The sequence below is a fragment of the Maniola hyperantus genome, chromosome 8 (genome assembly GCF_902806685.2).
Source record: "Maniola hyperantus chromosome 8, iAphHyp1.2, whole genome shotgun sequence".
In the NCBI taxonomy this organism is placed as follows: domain Eukaryota; kingdom Metazoa; phylum Arthropoda; class Insecta; order Lepidoptera; family Nymphalidae; genus Maniola; species Maniola hyperantus.
Window position 1 is genome coordinate 3,470,180 of NC_048543.1, and position 24,995 is coordinate 3,495,174.

The window sequence follows — 24,995 nt, forward strand, 5'->3', positions numbered from 1 at the left end:
CTCATGTTTTCATAAATATTCGACTCCCGACTACTTTCACTATGTTGGGGCGTGTGATTCGCATTGCCAGGCCGAGCTGCCTGGTTGTTCCTAAAGCCAACCACCAGAACTACGTGACGTCAGAGATTCTGGCAAAGATTGAAAGAGAGTGCGATAGGTACTGCCCGGTGCCGAGGAGTCCACCACATAAGGTAAGACAAAGATTCTGTAGGTCTGCTTCCTTAAGTAACAGGTAGAGGTAAGCAGGCTCATACAGATCGATCTGAGAACCGCCGCATTATCTGCTATCCTACCATTATGTGATGAATAAAAAGGGGTTACGACCCTCGACAAACGTCGTCGTTTCTAGTAGGCAGATTTTTTAATCTGGGCAGTAGGTAGGCCTAGTACCTATTCAACTGTTTTCGAACCGAAAAACTGCGAATAAAACTTTTAAAGAAGCACCTTTTTGATATATTTTTTCCTGTCTGTTTATCCTCACTATTGACTATTAATTATAAAATATGTCTCGGGCCGAACCTATTTTGACGGGATCTTCGCAGGCCGGTGTCTAAATACTTACACGACCTTCCTTACCTACTAAACGACTTTTATTCCGGAAACAATAATTTTACATAACGGGGTTTATAATCAAACCTTTTACTTAATTAAAAATTTCCCTGAAGCTTCGTCGGGAAAAAGCATCGAGGAGGCTGTGGGGAAAAAAGCTTTAATTAATCCTTAATTTTATCAACGTGGGTCTGATGAATTCAATTTCCTGGTTCCTGGAAGAAAATGGTTTTTGAAAATTCCACCAGTCTGGAATTTGTCAAAATCCTTTGTAAGTGGAGTTCTGCGATCCAGTGACATGCAAAATCTGAAGTTTTCAGAATCAATAAATTGAGCTATAAGTAGATAGGATAGGTAGGTATGTTGAAAATATTATGTCAGTCACACAGCTTAGTTTTTATTCATACGGTGATGAAACTTTAGGTGACAGTAATAGGTGCAGGCAGCGACGTGGGCCGTATGGTGTCCTTGTTCCTCAAGCAGCAGAAGATCATCAAGGTCCTGTCCATGTTCGACGAGGAGCCGGAACACAACGTGCTCGGCGTCGCCACCGACCTGGCACACATAGACACTAGCACTAGGGTGGAGGCCTACCAGGGCAGAATCTATATGCCGGACGCTCTTTGTGTAGGCTATTTTTCTTATTTATACCTAAGTAGGCGTTGAAATTATCGTCACCTGAAAATGTTATAACATATTGAGATTTTTTTCTAAAATCTGCCGACACTATACCTACTTACCTACAAAAATACGAAATGTTACCAAGCACGAGCTTAGCAAATTATTTTTAAACCTTTACAAAATTTGAAATCTTACCAAGCACAAGCTAACGAGCTTAGCAAATTATTTTGAAACCTTTACAAAATACGAATTTTACCAAGCACGAGCTTAGCAAATTATTTTGAAGTATTCGGATTTGTGTGCTTGTGTACGTCGGACGACTTTTACAAATTTCAAAATAATTTGCTAAGCTCGTGCTTGGTAACATTTCGTATTTTGTAAAGGTTTTGTAAAGGTTAGCAAATTATTTAGAAACTAACAAAATACGAAATGTTTAGGTTTACTTAGTAAGACCTCTTACTACCTTAAATTCGTTTGTCAGGACTCGGACGTGGTGCTAATATGCGGCGGGCACTACGCGCTGCCGCCCTGCTGCTGCATCCTGGACCGTGACCTGTTCTTCCAGAACATCCAGCACGTGCGGACGGCGGCCATCGCCTGCGCACAGTTCTGTCCGCAGGCAGTCATCGCGATACAGACGCCGCCTGTTGACTGCAACTTTGCGCTCTGCATTGATGTTAGTGGCAAGACTATGGCATAGGTACCTATTTAGCAACAATCGGCGTATCTTATACCCCTAATATGGCCGAGACAGCTTAGATCCATTGCAAGTTGCGCTTGTAAGTAGGTATTGTAGTGCTTCCACTGTGCATCTGTTCATCTGAGACTGCTTAATAGACATAGGTCAGTTCATCAAAAAATCATTTTCCTATACCTTTGCATCTGAGCTATGTAACCATTCATTGGTACCAGTCTTCTGGTAACATGATAGTATATACCTTTACCTTTAACTGCGTTCATACTTAGAAGCACTAGCTAATGCTCGGCTTGCGATTCGATCCGAGATTGCGATTGCGACTCGTTGGCTACGAGAACTATGACGCAGATTGCACGGACGCGACGGGGTATTTGAGAGTTTAGAGAGATTTGTAATTGTTTGATGAAATGGCTATTTTTTTGTAAGATAGGTACCTATTATATCCATACAACTTGTCTACTTACGTATTTTTTTAGACCCTGAAACTGGCAAACGTATACGACAAGCGTAAAGTACTGGGCGTGAATGCAATCAACTCAATGCGGGCCAACCAGCTGTTCTGCTCGCTGACCGGAACAGATCCATCCACTTCCACCACGCCCGTCGTAGGTGGCACCGGGAGGTGCACTAGAGTACCTGTCTTCTCTGCAGCCAAAGCTGGAAACTTCCCACAGGTAGCCGACCAACCGACTTCTACAGCTGGGCATAGGTTTCTTGTATGGATTCCTCATTGTACGGATTTGTACACTTGTGTCGGACTAATGCCCAAAGCGGTGCGGGAAATGGCGTCGTTCCCTCGCGCTGTGATGCTCCTAGCTATTGGCGCGTTCATTTAAAAAGACAAACCCGTTTTGACCACTCTAGTTTCTAACCGCTTTCGGCCCCTTTAATCTACCTATTAGCTGTCCAAACCCTGACCGTTGAGATTTTGAGACTTCTAAAATATTAAATTACTATTTCAATATTACTCTTTATACTCAAAGTACTTTGAGGCCAAAACACCAAAAAAATCTATATGAAATATTTTAAGCCGAGGTACTTATGAGGGAAACGAAATTACTTAGGTAGGTAAGTAAGTCTATATAAATACTATCTGTCCCGGCTTACTCACGTGTGTAGTCGACGTTAGCCCGACTAGTTTCGAACCCATCCGGGGTCCCTTTTCAAGGGAGTCCGTCCGCGCACGCGCCGCGGTTTTAAACGCTAAAATAAGTCTATATAATATGTACTCAGTCGCAAAAATTGAACCTTCATTATATTAGCCACTATAGTTAACGCTTAAGTAATTTAATATGAAGGTCGGTTCAACTGAAATATCAGATTTCCCTCGAGGCTCACAATTTCAATGTCAATGTTTATTTACGTAATGGTCTGAGTTTTTTTTATACTTTACTTACCATGAATATGTACCTATGAGTATCAGTATAAATGCGAAAAAGTGTTTGTTTGTTGGTTTTGTGGTAGCACGGAGTATGAATGAAACGGCTGCTCACATATTTACAAGATATAATTCAGGATAAACACAATTAATTTAAGACACAAACTGGTTGTCTCCGACCAGACGAAATCAAGAAAGCTGGAGCTCGGTGCTCGACAGTGATGTGTCGGTCCTGGTATCTGAGGAGCGAATGTGGCCCCTGGATTTCGCCCAGGGCCGCAGGATTTTCGAATCGCTCCATATTCAAATTCCCGTTCTAAGTGGCAGCTGCGATGTGAAATGTCTTCTTTACAGCTGCCAGTCTTAGAAGAGGCCGCATGCCTCTACATCACCCCCCTACGGAGTAAGAAAGGAGAGAAAAGAAAAAAATTTAATAAATTATTTGCTAAGCGGCTTGATAGGGAACGAGGAAGCGAACCTTACGCCCGGAACGCGTGGTGACAGAAGGTTGAGATGGTTGAGAAGGTTGAGAAGGGTGAGAAAATTGAGCAGGCAAATCAACTTGAGGGGGTTGAAAGATATAAGCCGGTTTTAAACGATCAATGGTTACTGCCATTGGTTTGCCTTTCACCTCAATTTTAAAAATTTTTTCACCACGTTCTAACACTCTGTATGGACCAGTGTATGGCTGTTCCAGTGACTTCTTTGCTGTTCCTCGACGCAAGAAAACGTAATCAGCGGAGGATAAATCCTTCGGAATGTAAAAAACTGGTTTACAACGTCTCGACGAAGGAGTCGGAGATAACTCTGACATATGATTGCGAAGCCTATCAGCAAAGTACGCCGGGTCAGAAACATGATCGTTATTAGGTGGGTTGAAAAATTCACCCGGTAATCGTAAAGGTTCTCCGTAGACCAGCTCCGCACTGGATAATCCAAGGTCTTCCTTCCATGCGCTCCTAATACCTAGGAGTACTAATGGTAATACCTCGGTCCATTGTGGGTTGGCATGGCACATAATGGCCGCCTTGAGCTGTCGATGCAGCCGCTCTACCATACCGTTGCACTGAGGATGATACGATGTCGTCATCCGATGCTGTGCGCCGGTCAACTCGACGATCTTCATGAAGAGATGCGAGCTGAATTGAGAACCACGGTCAGTAATTATGGTAGTTGGACACCCTAGTCTCGCTACCCAGCCAGCTAAGAAAACGCTAGCACATGTTTCTGCGGTAATGTCTGGCATTGGAAATACCTCAGGCCATCGTGTAAAACGGTCAATGACTGTGAGGCAGTACTTAAAACCAGAGGAATAAGGTAAGGGACCTATTATATCTAAATGAATTACAGCAAAACGTTCAGATGGTGGAGTAAAGGTTGATAATGGGGCAGATGTATGCCGAGTAATCTTCGAACGTTGACAAGCCTGGCAAGCTCGTGCCCACATCCGACAGTCCTTCTGTATGGATGGCCATACATAACGGTCCATGACTAGGCGAGCAGTTGCTCGAACACCTGGATGACTGAGGTTGTGAAGTTTCTCAAAAATGCTCCTCCTAAACTGTGGAGTAACGTAAGGACGGGGTTTTCCCGTAGAAACATCACATACCAGTTTAATATTTGTACCAGGTACCGTTATGTAGTCTAAATTCATGGACGTTTCCTTGCGCAGGCTTTTCAATTCTTCATCGGAAGCTTGTGACTGCGCGAGTGCAGCGAGGTCGTCTTCTAAAGAGATGCTCTCCACACGTGAAAAAGCATCGGCGACCAAGTTGTCAGCACCCTTTACGTGCTGAATATCCGTAGTGAACTGTGAAATAAATACTAATTGATTTAATTGTACAGGCGGAAGTTTGTCACGCCGTTGAGTGAAAACATATAATAAGGGTTTGTGGTCAGTATAAATGGTGGCATGTTGACCTTCAAGAATGTGCTTAAAATGTTGCACGCTTTCATAAACGCCTAGAAGCTCTCTGTAGTAAGCCGGCCATTCGGATTGCTTCGCAGTTAGCTTTTTGCTAAAAAATGCAATTGGTTGCCAACCCTTATCAACTTGTTGTTGTAAACAAGCGCCAACATGTGAGCTAGATGCATCGCGGTAAATAACCCGAGCTGAGCATCAGCGACTGGATGAGCTAGCAGAGTGGCGTTAGCTAAACTCTCCTTGCACGAGTTGAAACAACGCTCTAAGTCAGGCGTCCAAATAAACGGCTTCGCACCTTTACCTTGAATGGCTGACAGAGCATCAATGAGTGGAGCCTGGTACCGAGCTATGCCCGGTAAAAACTTACGATAAAAATTCACCATACCGAGGAATCTTCGAACACCTTGTACCGTCTTCGGCAAGGGAAACTCCTGAAGATCCTTGATGCGCTCAGCTGGCGCACTTATGCCAGCGGCGCTGATTTTATAACCTAGGAAGTTTACTTCTGAAACATTAAAACGGCATTTATTTTCGTTTATTACAACGCCGTATTGTTCTAAGCGTTTGAATAAAATATGCAAGTGATCTGCGTGTTGCTGTGGATCCTTAGAAAAAACAAGAATATCATCCACGTATGCAAAACAGAAATCCAGACCTCGAACAACTTCGTCAATGAATCGCTGAAATGTTTGGCCAGCGTTACGGAGTCCAAAGGTCATGTAAGGAAACTCAAACAGACCGAAAGGTGTTATAATAGCTGTTTTACAAATGTCATCCTTTGCAACGGGAATCTGCTGGTAAGCTTTCACCAGATCAATCGTGCTAAAGACTGTTGATCCACGTAAATTATGGTTAAGATCGCCTATGTGACGCACGGGATACCTGTCCGGTATCGTGCGCGCGTTTAAAGCACGGTAATCACCGCAGGGACGCCAATCGGCATCTCCTTTTGGAGCCAGGTGCAAAGCTGAAGACCAGGGACTATCGGAAGGTCTGGCAGAGCCGCATGCTATCATATTTGCGAACTCTTTCTTCGCGATGGCTAATTTATGTGGGCCCAGGCGGCGCGGACGACACGATACCGGCGGACCATCCGTCGTCCGGATGTAGTGCACCGTGGTATGTTTAATCTCACGCACAGGACCTGGAGGCCTTAAAATAGCAGGAAACTTAGACAATATTTCATGCTTACCCTTTATGGTCCTTACGCTAACCTGGCCATCCGTAGCTATGGATGCCATATGAGAAAGACCGGTCGTGTTGTCGATCAGCCGACCGCTTCTACAATTTGGCAATAAATTAAAATACGATAAGAAATCGGCCCCTATAATAGCGGTGCTAACATCGCATATTATAAAGTTCCACTTGAACTCACGGCGAAGACCTAAATCTAACAATAAAAGAATTGAAATGAAATGAAATGATTTATTTGTTTTAAAAGGTCTTTTTACAATTGTGCCAGGGACCCTGAAGTAAGTTTGCAAAACCTGTATCTCAGGGTCCCCGCAAGAATTGTACCATATGTTTTAATATCGCTGCCATTTGCGGCGCGCATGGTATACTCGGTAGGCTTAAGAGGTTGATCAATCCAGGTCACCGGGTAGCACGATAGATCAGAGCCAGTGTCTATTAAGAAACGCAATTTAGACCTAACTTCAGTGACAAATAACCGGCGACTGTCAACCGGACAGTCAGGCATCGCCCCTACTGACTGTCTCTGGCGTTTTCCTGCTCTGTGTAAGAGCAGGGTTTGATGCATTTCACGGCACGTGAAGAATACTTTCGATGGTACCAGCACATCGCTTCACCACCATTGCTCTGCGATCTGTGCGGAGAAGTTGATTTAAAACGACCTCTAGATCTACTCCTAGTACGTCCACGATGATCCCTATTTCTGCTTAGCGCAGCAACCTGTTGTGTTAACTCTTCAATGCGTTTGAGAAGTGAAGACAAACTGGGATCAGATGAACTAGCAGCGGTAGAAGGTGCCATGATGCCAGGGGAGACCTCTAAAATTTTGTCCGCTAATTCGGCGACCTTATCCAATGAAATTTCGGACTGCGCGGCTAATATGGCTTGCAAATGTTGTGGCAAGCGGCGCATCCAAAGTTGTCGCAAAATATTTTGGTCGGTCAGTACGTGACCGGCCAGTGACCGCAAATGGCGGAGAAACTGGGACGGCCTACGATCCCCTAGCACTTCGTCATTGATTAGCTGCCGGACCCTCTGCTCCTCTGACGTGGACAACCGACGGATGAGCTCCTTTTTTAAAAACGCGAAACGGTCCGCCGGCGGGGGATGAGTGATGATGTCCTCGACCTCACCAATGACCCGTGAGTCGAGTTGAGCAATAACATAATTAAATTTTGTTTGGTCTACTGTGATACCTGAAATCTCAAATTGCGCCTCGACCTGGGCGAACCACACTACGGGGCGATCTGCCCAGAAGGGAGGAAGTTTCGCCGCAACCTTACAAATTTTGGAATGCTCCGTAGGGGCTTCCGTCACGGTAGCCAATTTGGTACGGAGCGATTCATTTTCCTCCATTAGAGGTAGGGCAGTTCCTGCTAACTCTTTCATTTTTTTTACAAGAGCCGCATTCTCCTCCTCTAATTCTTTGATTTTTTTATCCATTTTTTTTAGCTATACACGAAAAAGAAAACTATTCACAAAAATAAAAACTAGTACACAAAATTCTTATAAAATTAAATTTAAAATGTTTGTAAATATTCCGTTTTTAAATTTTGATAGTTAAAACTCACTTAAAGTCTCTATTAGTTATGCGTGTAAAAGAGTTCTAATTCCGGAATTTAACATTTAAAAAAAAATGTCACTTAAAATGCTTTTCACCACACAAAAAGAAAAATAAATGTCACAAGATAAATAATTGTTCAAAAATGTTTTTTAGCACAGAAGAAAAAGTAATAATGTCTTTATAGAACCTGGATTCTCCTCAGGGCGCCTCGGATATGTCCTCACGAGGCATGTATGTACTGAACCTGCGCGTCGGGTTCAGATGCAATCAGTTGTAGCGTACCAATTATTATGGCAGTAATCCCAACGCGCTTGCGTGCTTCTTGGACTTCTAGGGGTCACCAGAAGCACGCAAGCGCGTTGGGATTACTGCCATAATAATTGGTACGCTACAACTGATTGCATCTGAACCCGACGCGGGGTTTGTTTGTTTTTTGTTTTTGTTTTTGTTTTTTTTTTTTTTTTTTACAATTTGTCCATCAATCACGTCGCAACGGAGTAACGGATTGACGTGATTTTTTGCATTGGTATAGTCAAAAACCTGGAAAGTGTCATATGCTACTTTTTATCCCGTGAAATCAAAGAGTTCCCACGGGATGTTTAAAAAACCTAAATCCACGCGTACGAAGTCGCGGGCATCAGCTAGTTCTAAATAAGTTTAAGTACCTACCTACCTATATAGTTTTTTAGAGCAGTGCGTTGTTGATAGATCAGTCAGTCAGTCAGTCAGTAAATCAGTCACCTTTTCATTTTATATACCTATTAAGATTAAACTTTTGGTTCATTGCTGGCTGTGAAGGAAAATTAGTAGGATCTTAATAAACATTTACTTCAACGTTTGCCAGACTCAAGTGGAATGCCTGACGCGTCTGGTCCGCGAGGCAGACGACATCATCTGCCGGGTGAAGAGCAACAACGAGCAAGGACATCTGTCCATAGGGTTCTCCACCGCGAGATTCGTGGTTAACATTATGACAGGTTCTGCCCTATCCTACTTACTTACTTATAATTTCTCCTTCGACCAGTCCAGCTGAGTCATTACGAAAGTGCGAACAGGTTCAAATATAATAATAATTATGAGTAGAAAAATTGTAGTCCATGGTTCTAATGCTTAGATTATATAGACTAAAGTTCTAATATAACTTTTCAAATAATTGGCTAGGTATATCCTCTCATTGTATTCATTGCCGTCATTTTTAATGTCATTTTACATGAACCCTGCAAACATTGCACTCCTTTTTTTGGGCATTAGTGTAACAAGCCGCCTGAATCCACCGTTGTTGACCTTACAATGCAAATAATGTCGTCATATTTCCATCAGGTCTTTTCGAGAAACCTACCTTCATAGACAGCGCGCTTGTAGAGCAGCATCAGCCGGACAAATGCTACAACATGCCTATCTGTGCCACGCCCGTCACCGTCGGCAAGCATGGCATAGAGGAGTATGCTATACCCACTCTGGATGAAACTGAAAAACGACTTTTGGAAGATGCCAAGTAAGTAGGCTCACTTGACAGGTACTTATTTTAGAGCCTCGATAGCTCAACGGTTAAAAGAGCGGATTGAAAACCGAAAGGTCACCGGTTCAAACCCCACCCGTTGCACTAATGTCGTACCTACTCCTAGCACAAGCTTTACGCACAATTGGAGGGGAAAGGGAAATTAGTGAGCATGATAAATTTGGCTAATATTCTTAAAAAAAAGGAAAAAAAATAAGTTTTTAAAATCCCGTGAGAACTCTTGGATTTTCGGGGATAAATTTTCCGTCTCCAGGCCTCAAGCTATACCGGTTCAGCGGTTGAGCTGTGAAAAGGAAACAGACAGATACACTGTGGCATATTAAGTATTGATAAGTATGGGTTTGATCTGAGAGTCAAATAATTTATTATCCCAAAAAACCTTACTAAACATTTCCGCCCGATTCTCGTACCCGAAGGGTGCCAACGGGACCCTAGACTCCCGCCGTCCGTCCGTCCACCCGCCCGCGCCTGTCTGTCAGCGGGCTATATCTCGTGAACCATAATAAATAGAGACCTGAAATTTTCACAGAATATGTTGACATTTCTGCTGTCGCTTTAACAACAAATACTAAATAATTCAAAATTTCTGCCACAAAAATGAAAAGTAATATTTCTTGTTTTCTATTCGATTCCGGGCACGCACCTCTAACTTTTCCGAGTTATGTGCGTTTTAAATAATTAAATATCATTTGCTTTAACGGTGAAGGAAAACATCGTGAGGAAACCTGCATAGAGTTCTCCATAATGTTCTCAAAGGTGTGTGAAGTCTACCAATCCGCACATGGCCAGCGTGGTAGACTATGGCCAAAAACCCTTCTCACTCTGAGAGGAGACCCGTGCTCTGTAGTGAGCCGGTGATGGGTTGATCATGATGATGATGACAGGTTAAAGGTGTAACTCATAGTTCTCTGTATATGACGGTATGCCCACAAAATTTTACAATAAATTGTTCCAGATGCGATTTGGAAGACATGATAAACCTGGGCAGCTGTTATGCGATGGGCAACGAATATTCCCTCCATCCGTGTAAAATATGCCCATGCTGCTCCTACCCACCCTGTCCTGAAGCCCAACCCTGCGCAGAGCGACAGGCTAAATAATAATAGTTTTACACGTAGCACTTCCGTAGACGCAGTATCTAACACTGAATGATAGCCACCGAGCTCATTTGACATTGGTTGGTTCTACATTGCTCTTTCATTCATTGACATTAAAATAAGGTCACCGAACAATTTCCTTCCTGCCTTCTCCATAAACGTGACACTGGCGAAACACTCTGTGCCCAGCTGGCACACCTAAAAGCCAATAATTGGGATTGAACTCAAAATATTTTTTCGTAGAAAACCTTCAAATGGATAATAAATAAATGTCAAATGAGCTCAGTAGCTATCATTCATAGTTGAACACTGAGTTAGCGAATCACCCCGTTGCTTTGCGAAACCCGCGGACGCAAGGAGAAACTGAAAAATCTTTCAAGAAATGGTTTTATACATGTGACGTCTACATAATTATCCAATAAGTAGGTACCTACATAATTTATATCAGTCCGTGTATCTTTGTACTTAATGTTTAGTAAAAATAAAAATTGAGTAACTAATAAACTTTTAGATTCGAACTTTTGTTTTATTTATAACTTTTAACTAACTAAGTTTTATTCTCTCATAGAGATAAGTGCTTCCCTGTCCACTTTAACTCTCTTTTTCTCTTTATTGTAAATGTTTTTGGTAGGTACAAATAAGAAATAAAATAAATAAAAAATAAGTACAGCAGTACCTAAGTCTATGAAGTACAGCGATTGTGGACAGACGGTAGAGTAGTATAGGTATTAGGTACCTATTCCTCTACAAATTGTGGTATATTTTAAAAATGCTATTATAAGGTATTTTACGTGATCTCGGTCGTCGAAGCCTTAGAAAGCAATAACAAAATTGCAACTTGCAACTTACTTACTTGCAACTTGGTTTTTGCAACTTACGAAGTAGAACTGAAGAAACCTTGCAAAAAATTGGCACAAAAGTAGTCGAAAACAAGTGCCACGTGAAAATATTGCCATCCACAACGTGAAACGAGGACGTGAGGCTATACGTCCCGCAAATTGCTAATGCACGTGGCCACCATTTTAGTGACGTTAGCACTAGACGGAAGTTTCGAGCTGATGGTATATTTTTATTTCGGCTGACGCATTTCGATGTTAATGAGACATGGTTCCAACGCAATAGCAATTTGCGGGGCTTATAACACGGAAATTTTGGTCATGTTTGACGTGGCTGAAATTGTATCGATATAATATTGTAATGTTGTAAATTGTAATGTACCTAAGTACTTATCTAAGGTTCTTATACAGTTGATAGCGTCTGTTTTGCTTATAATTTAGACGATGAACTTGTAGCTTGGCCTTGTGCGGTCGCTGGGGAGGTGTCCCCCCTTCTGGGATTATCCTTGCCCAATGAGCGGTTTAATTTACTAACGACTGGCGAGAAACTTCGACATCATAACACTAACCCAGCTTTAGCTTACTCAGCTCTTAGTAGCTAGCTTATTCTGCTGTGCATCTTGAGGTTCCAGCTAAAGTACCGTCGGGCCAACAACTTATGGGATTTTTCTGACAGTGAAATTCTCGGTAGCAGCTCAGAATTCAGAAGTTTGATGTATTGGGTATACTCCCGTGCCTCGTGCACGTAAAGCTATTGGTCCTGTGTCTGAAGTCTCCCCGGTCCCCATTGGATTAAGAGAGTAAGGGGAAAAGAGATTGCACCTGTATTGGCCAAATCACTAATGTAATATCTCCTGCGTGCCTACTTACTTGGCGAGTCTCCGCTCACCGCTGAGATTGGCCACCGTGGCCAAAATTCGGTCAAGTGGGGAAATATTAAGACGGCCTGTTTTGTTGTTAATTTATACAGTGAACTTGCAGCTTGGCCTAGCTGCGGTCGCTGTGGAGTTGTCCCCCCTTCTGAGATTATGTGTGTGGCTCAACTTACCTACTAATGACTTGCAGCTGGCCGTTGACTGAAATTTGAAATAGAAGTTGCAAGAAAATTCTCGTAAACTTATTAACAAAAAAGTTGTTCATGTATTATAACTGTGACATTATCGTTACACATGAAAGCGCAAGCAAAGCGAGCATGAATTTTCTTGTTTAATTCGTTATTGAAAAACTGCTATTAGATTTTTGAAAATGTATAATATTGCTTCGTCGTGTCGTGAACTACTTAGTGGCCGCGTTTTGAATTGTAATAGTGTAAGTATAATATCATATGACTAACTACAGACGACTAAACGAATCAGAAATCAGGAGCCGTTTTAGTTATAGTTTTAAGTTGTTGATCGAAGTTTTAAATAGGTAAGTAGGTATATCGTGGATGAGCAAGATTACCTAACGTTGAACGAAGTCTCTAAAATTCAACTATTTAATCAAAACGCCTAAATAAACGCTTTCGCTCCTGATTTGCACCTTTTAATCCGATGGCCTTCACAACTTCAATGTCAGGCTCAGGACTGTGGGTATAACGCGTAAAATTTAACTCCTCACGCGCCATCTTAACTTTTTGTGTCCAATTTCATATCAAAAGTACGATTTTAGTCTTTATTTTTAGTTAAAGATGAACCGTACTTTTGACATGACAGTTGACTCATAAAGTTAAAATGGCGGGTGAGGAGTCATTTTATACGGACTATATATGTGATACCGTATAGCTGAACATATCATATATCTTTCATGTTATCTTATTTTAGCGTTTTTGGAGCTTTTCAACCCGAATTAATGACGTCTTCAAAAATCAGTGTGCCTACCGGTGCCTACTTATCAAATTACTAGAAGATGCCCGCGACTTCGTCCGCGTGGATTTAGGTTTTTTGAAATCCCGTGGGAACTCTTCAATTTTTCGGGATAAAAAGTAGCCTATGTCCTTCCCCGGGATATAAGCTAACTCTGTACCAAATTTCATCCAAATCGGTTGAACGGTTGAGCCGTGAAAAGCTAGCAGACAGAAGTAGTGTATAATTGGGCATTCTAGATCATTAAAGCATGTTTCGTTTCACTTCGTTTCACTTCGTTTCACTTCGTTCCACTTCGTTCACGAAACATGCTTTAGTGATCTAGCAATGCCCAATTATAGCTTTTGCATTTCGTTCATTCGAAACATGATTTAGTGATTGCGCAACTAAGATTTCATAAAGGTTAATCAAAGATGGTTTGCAATTTTCAATATAAACTATGGTGACGTTGAGAAACTGTTACTTTATTCGAGTTTGTTAAAGCTATCACACAAAAATGAGATTTGAAAAGCAGCCTCAATCACTTAATTTTAATAACATTTGTACTGTTAGCGAAAATACTACATTCCGTCATGGTAAACTACTTCCCAATACAATACGGTGTCTTATATGTGGTCCATCGAACTGTGGTAAAACCAATTTAGTCATCGGTCTTCTCCTACACGAAAATGGATTACGATTTAGAAACGTTTATGTTTATTCAAAAACCTTGTATCAACCTAAATATACGCTTTTAGAAAATATTTTGAAAAGAGTACCGGGAGTGTCTTACTTTAAATACCACGCCAATAATGATGTCCTTAGTCCTCAAAGCGCTAAACCTAATTCAGTCATAATTTTTGATGACGTAGCATCTGAAAAACAAAACAACATCAGAGATTACTTTGCTATGGGTAGACACAAGTTTGTTGACTGTTTTTATTTAAATCAAACATATACAAAAAATCCTAAACAGCTTGTGAGAGACAACGCTAATCTCATAGTTTTATTCAAACAGGATGACATTAATTTGAAACATGTTTATGACGAACATGTCAACACTGATATGTCCTGGTCATTATTTCGAGAAATGTGTTCAAAAGTATGGAATAATCCATATAATTATCTAGTAATTAACAAAGATTGTCCTAAGAATGAAGGAGGTTATAGAAAATCATTTGATACATTCATTGTGTTCGATTAATCATGTTAATTTATTTAAATATAGACGTTTCCTTCAAACCACGTCATTGATTTAAACGTATACATATATAACACTCCTATTATTTTTATAATGGACCGTCATATAAAGCAGCAGATTATTGAAGCATCCGAAGCTGTAAAAAGGAAATTAAAATTATTGAAAGATTCAAAAACTGATAATGATATGGTTCTTCAATCAGTATTTAAACCTATTACTACTTCACTTGATCGTATCGCCGATAAAAATAATAAAAATATTGATTTTGAAAATTTTGATGTTTCTAAAGAACCTGAAAGCCGTGAATGGAGCCAGTTAGATCTGAAACAGGATACCACGTTATTGGATCCAAGCGATTCTAGTAATCCTCAAGAGTCAGATGATGAAAATAGTGATGCGTCATTTAAATCGAGTGAAACATCTAGTTGGTCCCTATCGTCAGAAAATTTCGGGGATATTCCATTCGGTGTACGATCTGTAAATGGAAAACCTTTCATAGGTCTTACTCCGATTAAAATTAATAGTAATTCTTTTGTAATTGCTGAAAAAGAATATAAAAAGACTCCTGGTCTTAATGAATTGTTACTTAGTAGAAACCCTAACCTATCTTTGATCGATAAAGAAGATATAATAAACTATAAAGCAATCCTTTTGACAACGAATGTACATCGTCGAGACTATGATCCATCAAAACCAATTAAAAGTAACAAAGGTCAAAAGTACATGACTATAATAAAACCAATATTTCAAATCCCTACTTTGGAGGAAAGTAAGAAAACTGTGAGAGGTGATGGTCTTCCTTTTATGAAATTAATAAAACCCAATACGGATTACGTTTATTGGAATAACCCTAATGAATTGGTTGAACGATTGAAACTTTTGATTGCTTCAAAACAAGCTGGTAATACTGGATTAGATAATGAGATAATATCGATAATCGAAGAACTCAGAGAAAACGGTGATCTTAATTAGTATATAAATACTAGAAATATTATCTGATTAGAGCAGTAACATTTTATCCATACTTCTAAGCTGATCAAAATGAATATCGATAAATTCGGCCATCACGTTCATAAGCGTCTACGTGTGTCAGAATTATTTGATTTTGATGACCTTGTAAAAAAGACAGAAACTGGAGAGGTTGATCTCAAATCATCATATTTAAAAGGTTTACCATCACCAAAATCACGCGATCACGCAGTTAACAAAGAATATGTAGACAATTTAATAAATAATTTAGATAAAAATATTGTTCTTGACAAATATTTAAAGTTCGAAAATAAAACACTTGATTTGCAGTACGCAAAAATGAAAAACTTACAATCTCCATCAGAACCAAACGATGCTGTTACCAAAAACTACGTTGATCAAATTCTGAGTAATTATTGCACTAAAGAACAATTGATACTTGAAAAAAGTATTTTAAATAGACAAATTGCTATGTTAGTGGTAAAAAGTTTGCGTGAATATTATACTAAGTCTGAAATAAATAAACTCATTCAAGCTTCAACTAAACATGAGTAAGCAACAAGTTGTTGAAGAAATTCATAAGCAAGCTCGAAAAAACTTTCAGCGTCGACATGTAAAATTGAAAGGTTTACATGATTTGTGGCAAGCTGATTTAATTGATATAAAAAATATCTCAAATGTCAATAACAATTTTAAATATATCTTGGTTGTAATTGACTGTCTTTCAAAATATGTTTGGGTATTTCCTCTTAAAACCAAAAATAAAGAAGAAATTTTCAATAAGTTTAGTACATTATTTAAAACAGGATCCGTGCCAAAGAACTTGCAAACTGATTTTGGAACAGAATTTTATAACAAGATGTTTAAAAAACTTATGAATGATTATGGTATTAATCATTATTCCACATATTCAACCAAAAAGGCTTCTATCGTCGAAAGAGTAATAAGAACTCTGAAGAACAAGTTATACAAATACTTTAGTCTAGTGGGAAATTATAAATGGTTAGGTAAACCACTTCAAAATGTTGTAACATCGTATAATAATACTGTCCATCGCTCAACTCGGTACAAACCAGTTGATGTAAAGTTTGATAACGTTTCAAAAGTTTTGTGTAATATAAAAAAATCACAAAAATATAATAACACCCTCAAAGCGAAATTAAAAATTGGTGATTTTGTAAGGATAAGCAAATACAAAGGTTGTTTTGAAAAAGGTTATACGCCAAACTGGTCAACTGAAGTTTTCACGGTTATAAAAGTCAATAAAACCTGTCCGATCACATATCACATTAAAGATCAAAACAATCAAATAATATCTGGTATATTTTATCAAGAAGAACTCAAAAAATCTAAATGTCCTAATGTATACTTAATAGAAAAAGTTATCAAAAAAAGAGGAAGTAAGCTCTTCGTTAAATGGTTAGGATTAAGTGAAAAAGAAAATAGTTGGATCGATAAAAGCACATTGGTTTAAATATATAAATTATAACGTATCTAACTATAACATTATTGTAATACAAGTAATGAAAGCAAGAGGACTTGTTAACACTGTAATTGACAATTTACCAATAGAGCTACATTTACCAGGATATAACTTTTGTGGACCAGGTACAAAGTTAAAGAACCGATTGGCTCGAGGTGATAAAGGAGTTAATTTATTAGACGAGGCGTGCAAACGTCACGATATTGCTTACGATAATTTCAGTGATATAGACAATCGTCACAAAGCAGATATCGAACTAATGAAGCAAGCTAAACAAAGACTGCGTTCACAAGATGCAGGGAAGGGTGAAAAAGTAGCTTCGTGGCTCGTCAATAAAGTTATGAAGGCTAAAATAAGAACTGGCGCTGGTGTTAAAAAATTCAATTCAATTGTTTCCAAAATACGTCGAGGGATAAGCAAATTAAAAAACAAAAGCAATAAATCTGCTATTAAGTACGCTTATGCAGCTGCAAAAAAAATCGTCGGTAAAACTAATCGACTTCGCCTGCCTAGAGTGATACCTGTTCCAAAATCGGGAGGTGTTTTGCCTTTAATACCAATTTTTGCTGGTCTATCTGCTTTAGGCAGTTTAGCTGGAGGTGCTTCAGCTATTGCAAAAACTGTCAACGATTTCTTAAGCGCTAAAAAATCCTTCTCGCAAAACAAGCCTAAGGAGTCTATCGCTTTAGGCAAAGGATTATACGTTAAACCTTATAAAAATGGCCATGGTATTTATATAAATAATGCAAAAAACTGAAGGTTAGGCTACCCAATAGAGCTTTGACTGATATTGATATTAAAAAATTTGTTAATAAACATTGTATTCCACACTTTCGAGGAGTGTTCATGAGAAATAGCTTACCTAATAAAATAAACCGTATTGAATGCGGCATTGTTAATTTGGATGATGTAAAAAATAAAGGAACACATTGGGTAGCCTATGCTAAATTGAAAGATTACTGTGAATACTTTGACAGTTTTGGTGATTTGAAACCACCTAAAGAAATAAAAAAGTATTTAAATGTTTGCAATATTTTTTATAACTATGATAGGTACCAAAAGTTTAATACTGTTAATTGCGGGCATCTATGTTTAGAATTTTTACAAAATTTTTGGATTAAAAATCATATAAATTAATAGACAGTTATTTCATTTCAGTCATACTCATAATGTCCTTTACACTGTCAATTACAGGCAACACGTCAAATTTAGAAACAACATATTCTCCGAGCTTACTGTTAGACGGTGAATATGAGTGCGCTCTATTGTATTTATCCACTTTTAACTCGATTCCGAATATAGATGCCAGTAATAACAAATTTTATTATGCATCAAATCAAGTGGTAGAAATCCCTGAAGGAACCTACGAATTTCAAGATATTTGTGATTATCTAAGGGGACACATTGTTGGATGTTCACTAAAACTTTACTGTAATAATAATACGCTGAAAACATTTCTTTACTGTTCTCAAGATGTTCACTTTGAAAAAAAAAATTCTCTCGGGACTATTTTAGGGTTTAGCAGTCAGACCCTAAAAGCTAATATATTACACGAGTCGACGTTACCAGTCAATATTTTATCAACAACCGTGGTGAGGGTTGAATGTGATATTATAAGCGGTTCCTACATAAATGGTAATCCTAGTCATATTTTATATGAATTTGCACCGAACGTGCCACCTGGATATAGAATTATTGAAATACCTAAAAATATAATCTATTTCCCTGTGAATCAGAGTGACATTAATAACCTCAGTATACGAATACTTGATAGTAAAAATAAATTAGTTAATTTACGTGGCGAAGAAATTCAATTATATCTTCATATAAAAAACGAAATGATAGATTACAGCAAAAATACAATTCCTCGATTTGAACAAACCAGTGGTGAAAAAAATAAGCTTTCAAAATCAAACAGTGACAATAAATACACATCACTACAGCATGGGTCACTCAGTGCTAAATCATTCACCCGCAAAACTACACATCCTAAAAAGAAGATTAAATTAACACTTAAAAATAAGAAATTTCTTCAATCTATTGGATTATCAAAATGACTATTTTGAACATAATTAATTCTCCCGTCTATGACACTTCCATAGAGAGTATTGAAGTTCACTCTTATAAACCATACGGAACCAGCTTCAACACAAACGATGAAATTAGAATTCCTATCAACCAGCAAGATTTATATGTCTTACCCTCAGAGAGCACGCTGTATATAGAAGGGGTCATATCCGTTCAAAATATTGAAACAAAACAAACAGTTTCAAGTATTCAACTAACTAATAATTCTTTTCTTTATCTGTTTCAAGATATTCGATATGAACTGAACGGAGTTGAAATAGATAAGGTTAAAAATACTGGTATCACTACAACAATTAAATCTTTGCTTTCATTTAGTGATCATGAAGCTAAAATGGCTAAAGCATGGGGCTGGGACTTAAATGGTACTAAATGCAAAGGCAGCTTTTCAGCTTCTATCCCTCTATGTAATATAATGGGGTTTGCTGAAGATTATAAAAATATTATTATGAATTGTAAGCACGAATTAGTTATTCTGCGAAGTAATAATAATATGAACGCAGTAAAACTTAACACTGGTGATTTTGTACATGATATTCAAATAAACAAAATAGTATGGCGTGTTCCTCATGTTAAGGTATCTGACAGAGAAAAAATTAATTTACTAAAGTATCTAGAAAAAGATAGACCGATTCAGTTAGCTTTCAGAAATTGGGATTTGTATGAATATCCTCTGCTACCTAAAACTACTAAACATACTTGGTCTATTAAAACGTCATCTCAAATTGAGAAACCAAGATATGTAATTATAGGTTTACAAACAAATAGAAAAAACAATGTACAAAAAGACATGTCTCAATTTGATGAATGTGATTTACGTGATGTTAAAGTGTTTCTAAATTCTACATACTATCCATATGAAAGTTTGAATGTAAATTTTTCAAAGGGTCAGTTCACTTTATTATATGAACAGTATGTCAGATTTCAACAGTCTTTCTACGGTCGTAGACCTGAACCATTGTTGGGTTTGGAAGAATTCAGGACGAGGGCTCCTCTTTTTGTAATTGATTGTTCACGGCAAACTGATAACTTGAAAACAGGACCGGTAGTGAACATAAGGCTAGAGTTAGAAAGTAATTCAGAAATACCTGATCAAACTGCAGCATATTGTCTCATTTTGAACGACTGTATTATCGAGTATAAACCACTTAGTAGCATTGTTAAAAAAATATCATGAATTCAGAAATCTTAATTGTAGATTTACAAGGCTTCAAAAACAGTGGTAATGAATTCATAATAAAAGAATTTTCACTTGGATTTGAAAAAAAGGATTGTACACAAACATTTTTGATTAAACCTCCTTACCCCTTTAGTAAATTGACTAAAGAAGAAAAGAAACAAGTACTATGGTTAGAAAAGTATAATGGAATGAGATGGAGCGAAGGCTATATAGACTATTACGAATTTAAGCGTATTATCGTACCATTCTTGAATAAAAGAGTGATACTTACAAAAGGTCACGAGAAAATAAAATGGATAAAAGAGCTGTGTTCAAACTGTTCAGTGATAGATTTATCTGATCATGGCTGCTTTAATCTTTCAAGATTACATATTGAATATTGTAAGAATCATGATTTTAATTGTATTTTTCATGCTAAAAAGTGTGCATTAAAAAACGTTTTGTGTATCAAAAAGTGGATTTCTGTAAATAATATTGAAGTTTAATTATAGATATTATAGGTATACATGTTTACTCGATTTTTAAAATAAAACAACCTGAAATATATTTATAAACTAGTTTTATTTTATAAAATTACTTACAAGCTACTTTACTCATACCCCACTATTACAAATACAAATTAAAATCTATAACCTATAACTTACAAAGTCAACGAGCCGTGGAATTATAATTTTTATACCTACATATTACTATCACACATTTTTTTTGAAATTTTTCTTATAACACTTTCAGTAAAATCCATTATTTCATCTACAGTGTCTTCAACCACATACTGGGTACTCAAAATTATATTGTCTCGATTATCATCGAAAGTTAAGTCACAAACTTCGATTTTAATTAACCGGTGACCTTTTTTTAACACTTTACGTACAACAAAAGTTGTGCTATTTTTATCAGATTTTCGTTTTGACGGTTTTGATTTACATTGACTGGGACTAGGATTTTTTATTTCTTCAACTTCAGTCTCAAAATCATATAGCTGACCACACTGAAATTCACTAGAGTAGCTCATATCTGTAAAAGAAAATACTGTTCGCTATCAAGCTACTCGTAGATCTACATAATATGTAGTACCTTAAATACAATATAACTTACCTACAGTAATATTTGTCAAATTAAATAAAATTAACGTATGAAATAACAAAATAAACTACTGAAGCCGTGACACAGTTGACCGTCAATGAAACATGATGCGATACTTTAATAACCTCGTTTTTGCAGGTTCAATGCGCTATGTTTATGCTATCTGCTAACTTTGCAAAATTAGAAGCGTGCCAAATAAGTGTTAAGACTTAATAAAACAAGCCCTATTAAAAAATTAAAAAGAAATCGTTTTATGACCCCATGCAACTGTTGAGATTTTATCTGATTTAATGTAACGTTTGTCATCTTGGCTGGACAGTGCAATCTTATTTACAGATTGGGTGAATATTTCATGTTTGATAGATTTAAACAATATATTTTGCTTACGAATTAGTGAATTATTGAGTAAAACATTTTGGTAATCGTTTGATGACAAATCTCGAATAACGTTCCTTTTAATCCCCTTAGCTTTTTTTATTACTTTTTTTTCAGTTTTAATGCAGTATAACTTCGATCTCAAACCAACAAATTCTGTGACTATTTCACCGCCCAATTCATCTTTAAATAAACCAGGAATTTTTTTGTTTACAATCGGTAACTGAAATGTATTTCGTTCAATATAGTTACTTGTATCAAAAAAATTTATAAAATTATTTCTTAAATCATTATAAAAATCATCTGTTTCGATGGTGTAAACGAAACTATCCGTGTCTGTGTAACAAAGTTGGATGCGGTGTTTATAAAATGGTTTCATCACAGAATAATGAAATTGATACATATGACTCTTGGAAAGCTCCAACACGGAAAAGCCAATATAAATAGGTTTATCTAAAATAATTCGTTCGGGTTTCATTTGAATCGCTACTAGATCTTTTGAAAAGATTGAAGTGCAATGAAAATTTGGACGAGATATTAATTTATTGGCCCCGAGAGTCTTGTTTGTCTTATTTTTACTGTCAGTCCAACAGTTTACTAATTTGACATCGACTCTATTTTCGGTGTTTTCTAAGGTCTTTCCAAATACTGAATTATTAAATAGTTTAAAAAGCTCCTGCTGAAATGGAGAAGTAGCTTTTTTACGAAGTTCTGTGTTCAAATCGATGTATTTTTTTAAGAAGGGTTTTTGTTTGAAAGTAACCACACGATGAATTTTATTAAGAAGCAAACCGTTTTTTAAGCATGTTTTTAAATGCACGTAATGTATAACGTAGTGAAACTTTGAGTAAAGATTTGGAATTAATTTAGAAGTTTTACCACCTTGGGGTATGAACTTTTGGGCACAAAAAGGATAATCATTGTGAAAACAGTGTAAATGTTCAGGATATGATATGTCTACTTCTAAAATAAAACCAAATTCAGCATCATCTGACACTTGCAAAACATCTAAATGTTTTATCTCAATCTGATTTAAAAACCTAAAGTCAGATACAGGCAATGTTTGACTCATGCTGTATCCATATAAATTGTTACAATCAATATAGACAATATATGAACTTGGTTTAGAAGGGTCATATGCATTCATATACTTGTTATTTGCCTTAGCGTGCCGTGTCGAACACATACAAATCCCTCCACGTATACCTTTTTGTATTAGACGAACAATTTCCAAATCATTTAGCAACTCTAATCTGATTCCTGTTTTAAGCAACATTGCATCGAATGATAGACTAGGCGCTGTTAAATAAAATGCTGGATCAAGCTGATAATTGAATTTGCAAACTTTTCTAAAATTTTCAAAAATGTCTGTTAATAATAATACGTCAGTTTTAAGGTAGAGATCAGTATATTCGCCCATGTTTAAGATGCCAAATGTTTCCCAAACGGTTTTAGCGTGGTTATAACAAGCATCACTGACATTTTCATCATTTAACATATTATAAAAACATTGTTTCGGTGGAAGTTGATCATATAGAAACTTTTTCCAATCAGTCATAAAGTCATAAGGATATACTCCCTTTCTTTTTACTAATTGAAATTGGGACTCCTCGGGAAAGTATTTTTTCAAGTATATAAAGTCATCGGTGTCTAATCCGTTCACTAATTTTGCAATGCTCGCGCTTAAAAACTTATAAGAATCTACAAATCTAACTTGTGCAAACTGACTATCAGAAATCTTTAAAAATTTTGTGAACGATATGTAACTTTCCTTACTCTTAGGAATAACTTTTATATTTCCTTCGAGTTCGCCTAGCTCTTTTATAAATAAATGACAATCATAACCCGACAAATTATGAAAAAATATTGGTAATAGTTTTGGAACGCTATAACGCAAATTACAATACTGATGTGCTGCGCCGCGATAACAACCTGTCAAATGACAATGGTCTCTAACTTTATCAAAAAATAATAACTCATTACAGATGTGGCACTTCGAAGCGGAAGCATGAGCTTTAGCATTTTCTTCTGAAAATATAATTGGTATCTCAGTGTTCAAAATACAATATATTTCTTTAACATCTTTTAAAAGAAACTCTATGAACTTTATCACACAATCAGGTCCTCGGTATTGTCTAAACTTATTAAGATTTTCATCAAAAGAACAGACAATATGATATGCAAAGGCGGCAGGAACGTGTAGCTGTTGTTTTGCCGTGTAACTACAACAAGGGTCAGGCTCGCAACCATGAACTGGTTTTAATAATGTTTCAAAATCTGCATAAATAACAAAGGGTACATCTTGCTTACGTTGAAAATTTTTAAATTGTACAAAAGAACCTTTTTCTGGTAAAACTGTAGCTACACCACTACAAATGTGATTATTTAAATTAATTTCGGTTGAAAAGAAAAGAAGGCAATCATCACAAAAATATAGTTTAGCGTGGTGTTTTGTAACTTGTCTCCCAACGAGACGCGGTAAATTTTTTATGAGAACGTAGTGTGATTTATTGCCTTTGTCAATCAAAAGTAAATTAACTTTTATTTTACGCTTAAACTCTGATCTATATATAGGACCTACAATCGTATTACTGTTTTTTAAAGAGTATACATTAACAGAAATATTAGAGTTATTAGATTCGAATACCTTAATATCTGCAAATGTAACAGGTAAATTCATATTTTGTATGTTCAAAACGTCACGAAAATGAGGATACGAGGATGTGCGAGCGCTATTTTTGCTTGTGGGATAAACCGCTGCTACAATAGACCACAGAAAACAATACGGATCACTATTTTTAATATTGAGACAAGCTTTCTTATTTCTAAACAATCGCGGTAAATCAATATAGCTCGATCCATTCAATGGATCGTATTTATTAACATTTACTTCCAAGTACGAATTGCATAAAAAAGTCCACCCACTATCGCGTTCTTCAAATTCTTGAATTTTTTTTTTAATTGTCTCAATAAGTGTCTGAAATATGCAATCAAATGAGTAGTTTTTACAAATAACTATATTTTTTGTAACGAAAGACTTTGTTTCTTGTTCATTATTTTTGAACAAGAGAAAAGTACCAAAATATTCAAAGTTAACTTTTATACTATCATGGTTACTAAGAGAAGAATTTAAAATACTTTTTAGTTTAGAACTAATATTTTCTAAAAATATTTCAGGCAAACTTTGCTCAAACTCCAACGCAAGTATTCGATATGAAGCTATTCTACCTTGGAAAGCAGATGAAATTTTAACAATTCCACTACTTATTTCATTCATAGAGATACTTTTGTGTATGTTACTGCGGAGATGACCTATCCACTGCTTTTTAGTCACCTCGACTGAGCAAACTTGACAAAAAGGCATTATGAATTTATAAAAATTAGATTTACACCTAAAGAACTGAAAAACCAAAAAACTAA

The 24,995-nt window shown here is 37.1% G+C and overlaps 1 protein-coding gene across 1 annotated transcript; it reads left to right on the top strand.

Annotated features, from left to right (window-relative positions):
- LOC117984458 (malate dehydrogenase-like) lies at nucleotides 1-10,987 on the top strand. The gene is made up of 7 exons (XM_034971074.2): nucleotides 1-191; nucleotides 973-1,176; nucleotides 1,652-1,846; nucleotides 2,344-2,541; nucleotides 8,769-8,901; nucleotides 9,245-9,419; nucleotides 10,399-10,987. Exons 1-7 carry the CDS (start codon nucleotides 42-44, stop codon nucleotides 10,541-10,543), a joined length of 1,200 nt encoding a protein of 399 aa, XP_034826965.1. The 5' UTR covers nucleotides 1-41; the 3' UTR covers nucleotides 10,544-10,987.
- The last annotated feature ends 14,008 nt before the right edge of the window (nucleotides 10,988-24,995 follow it).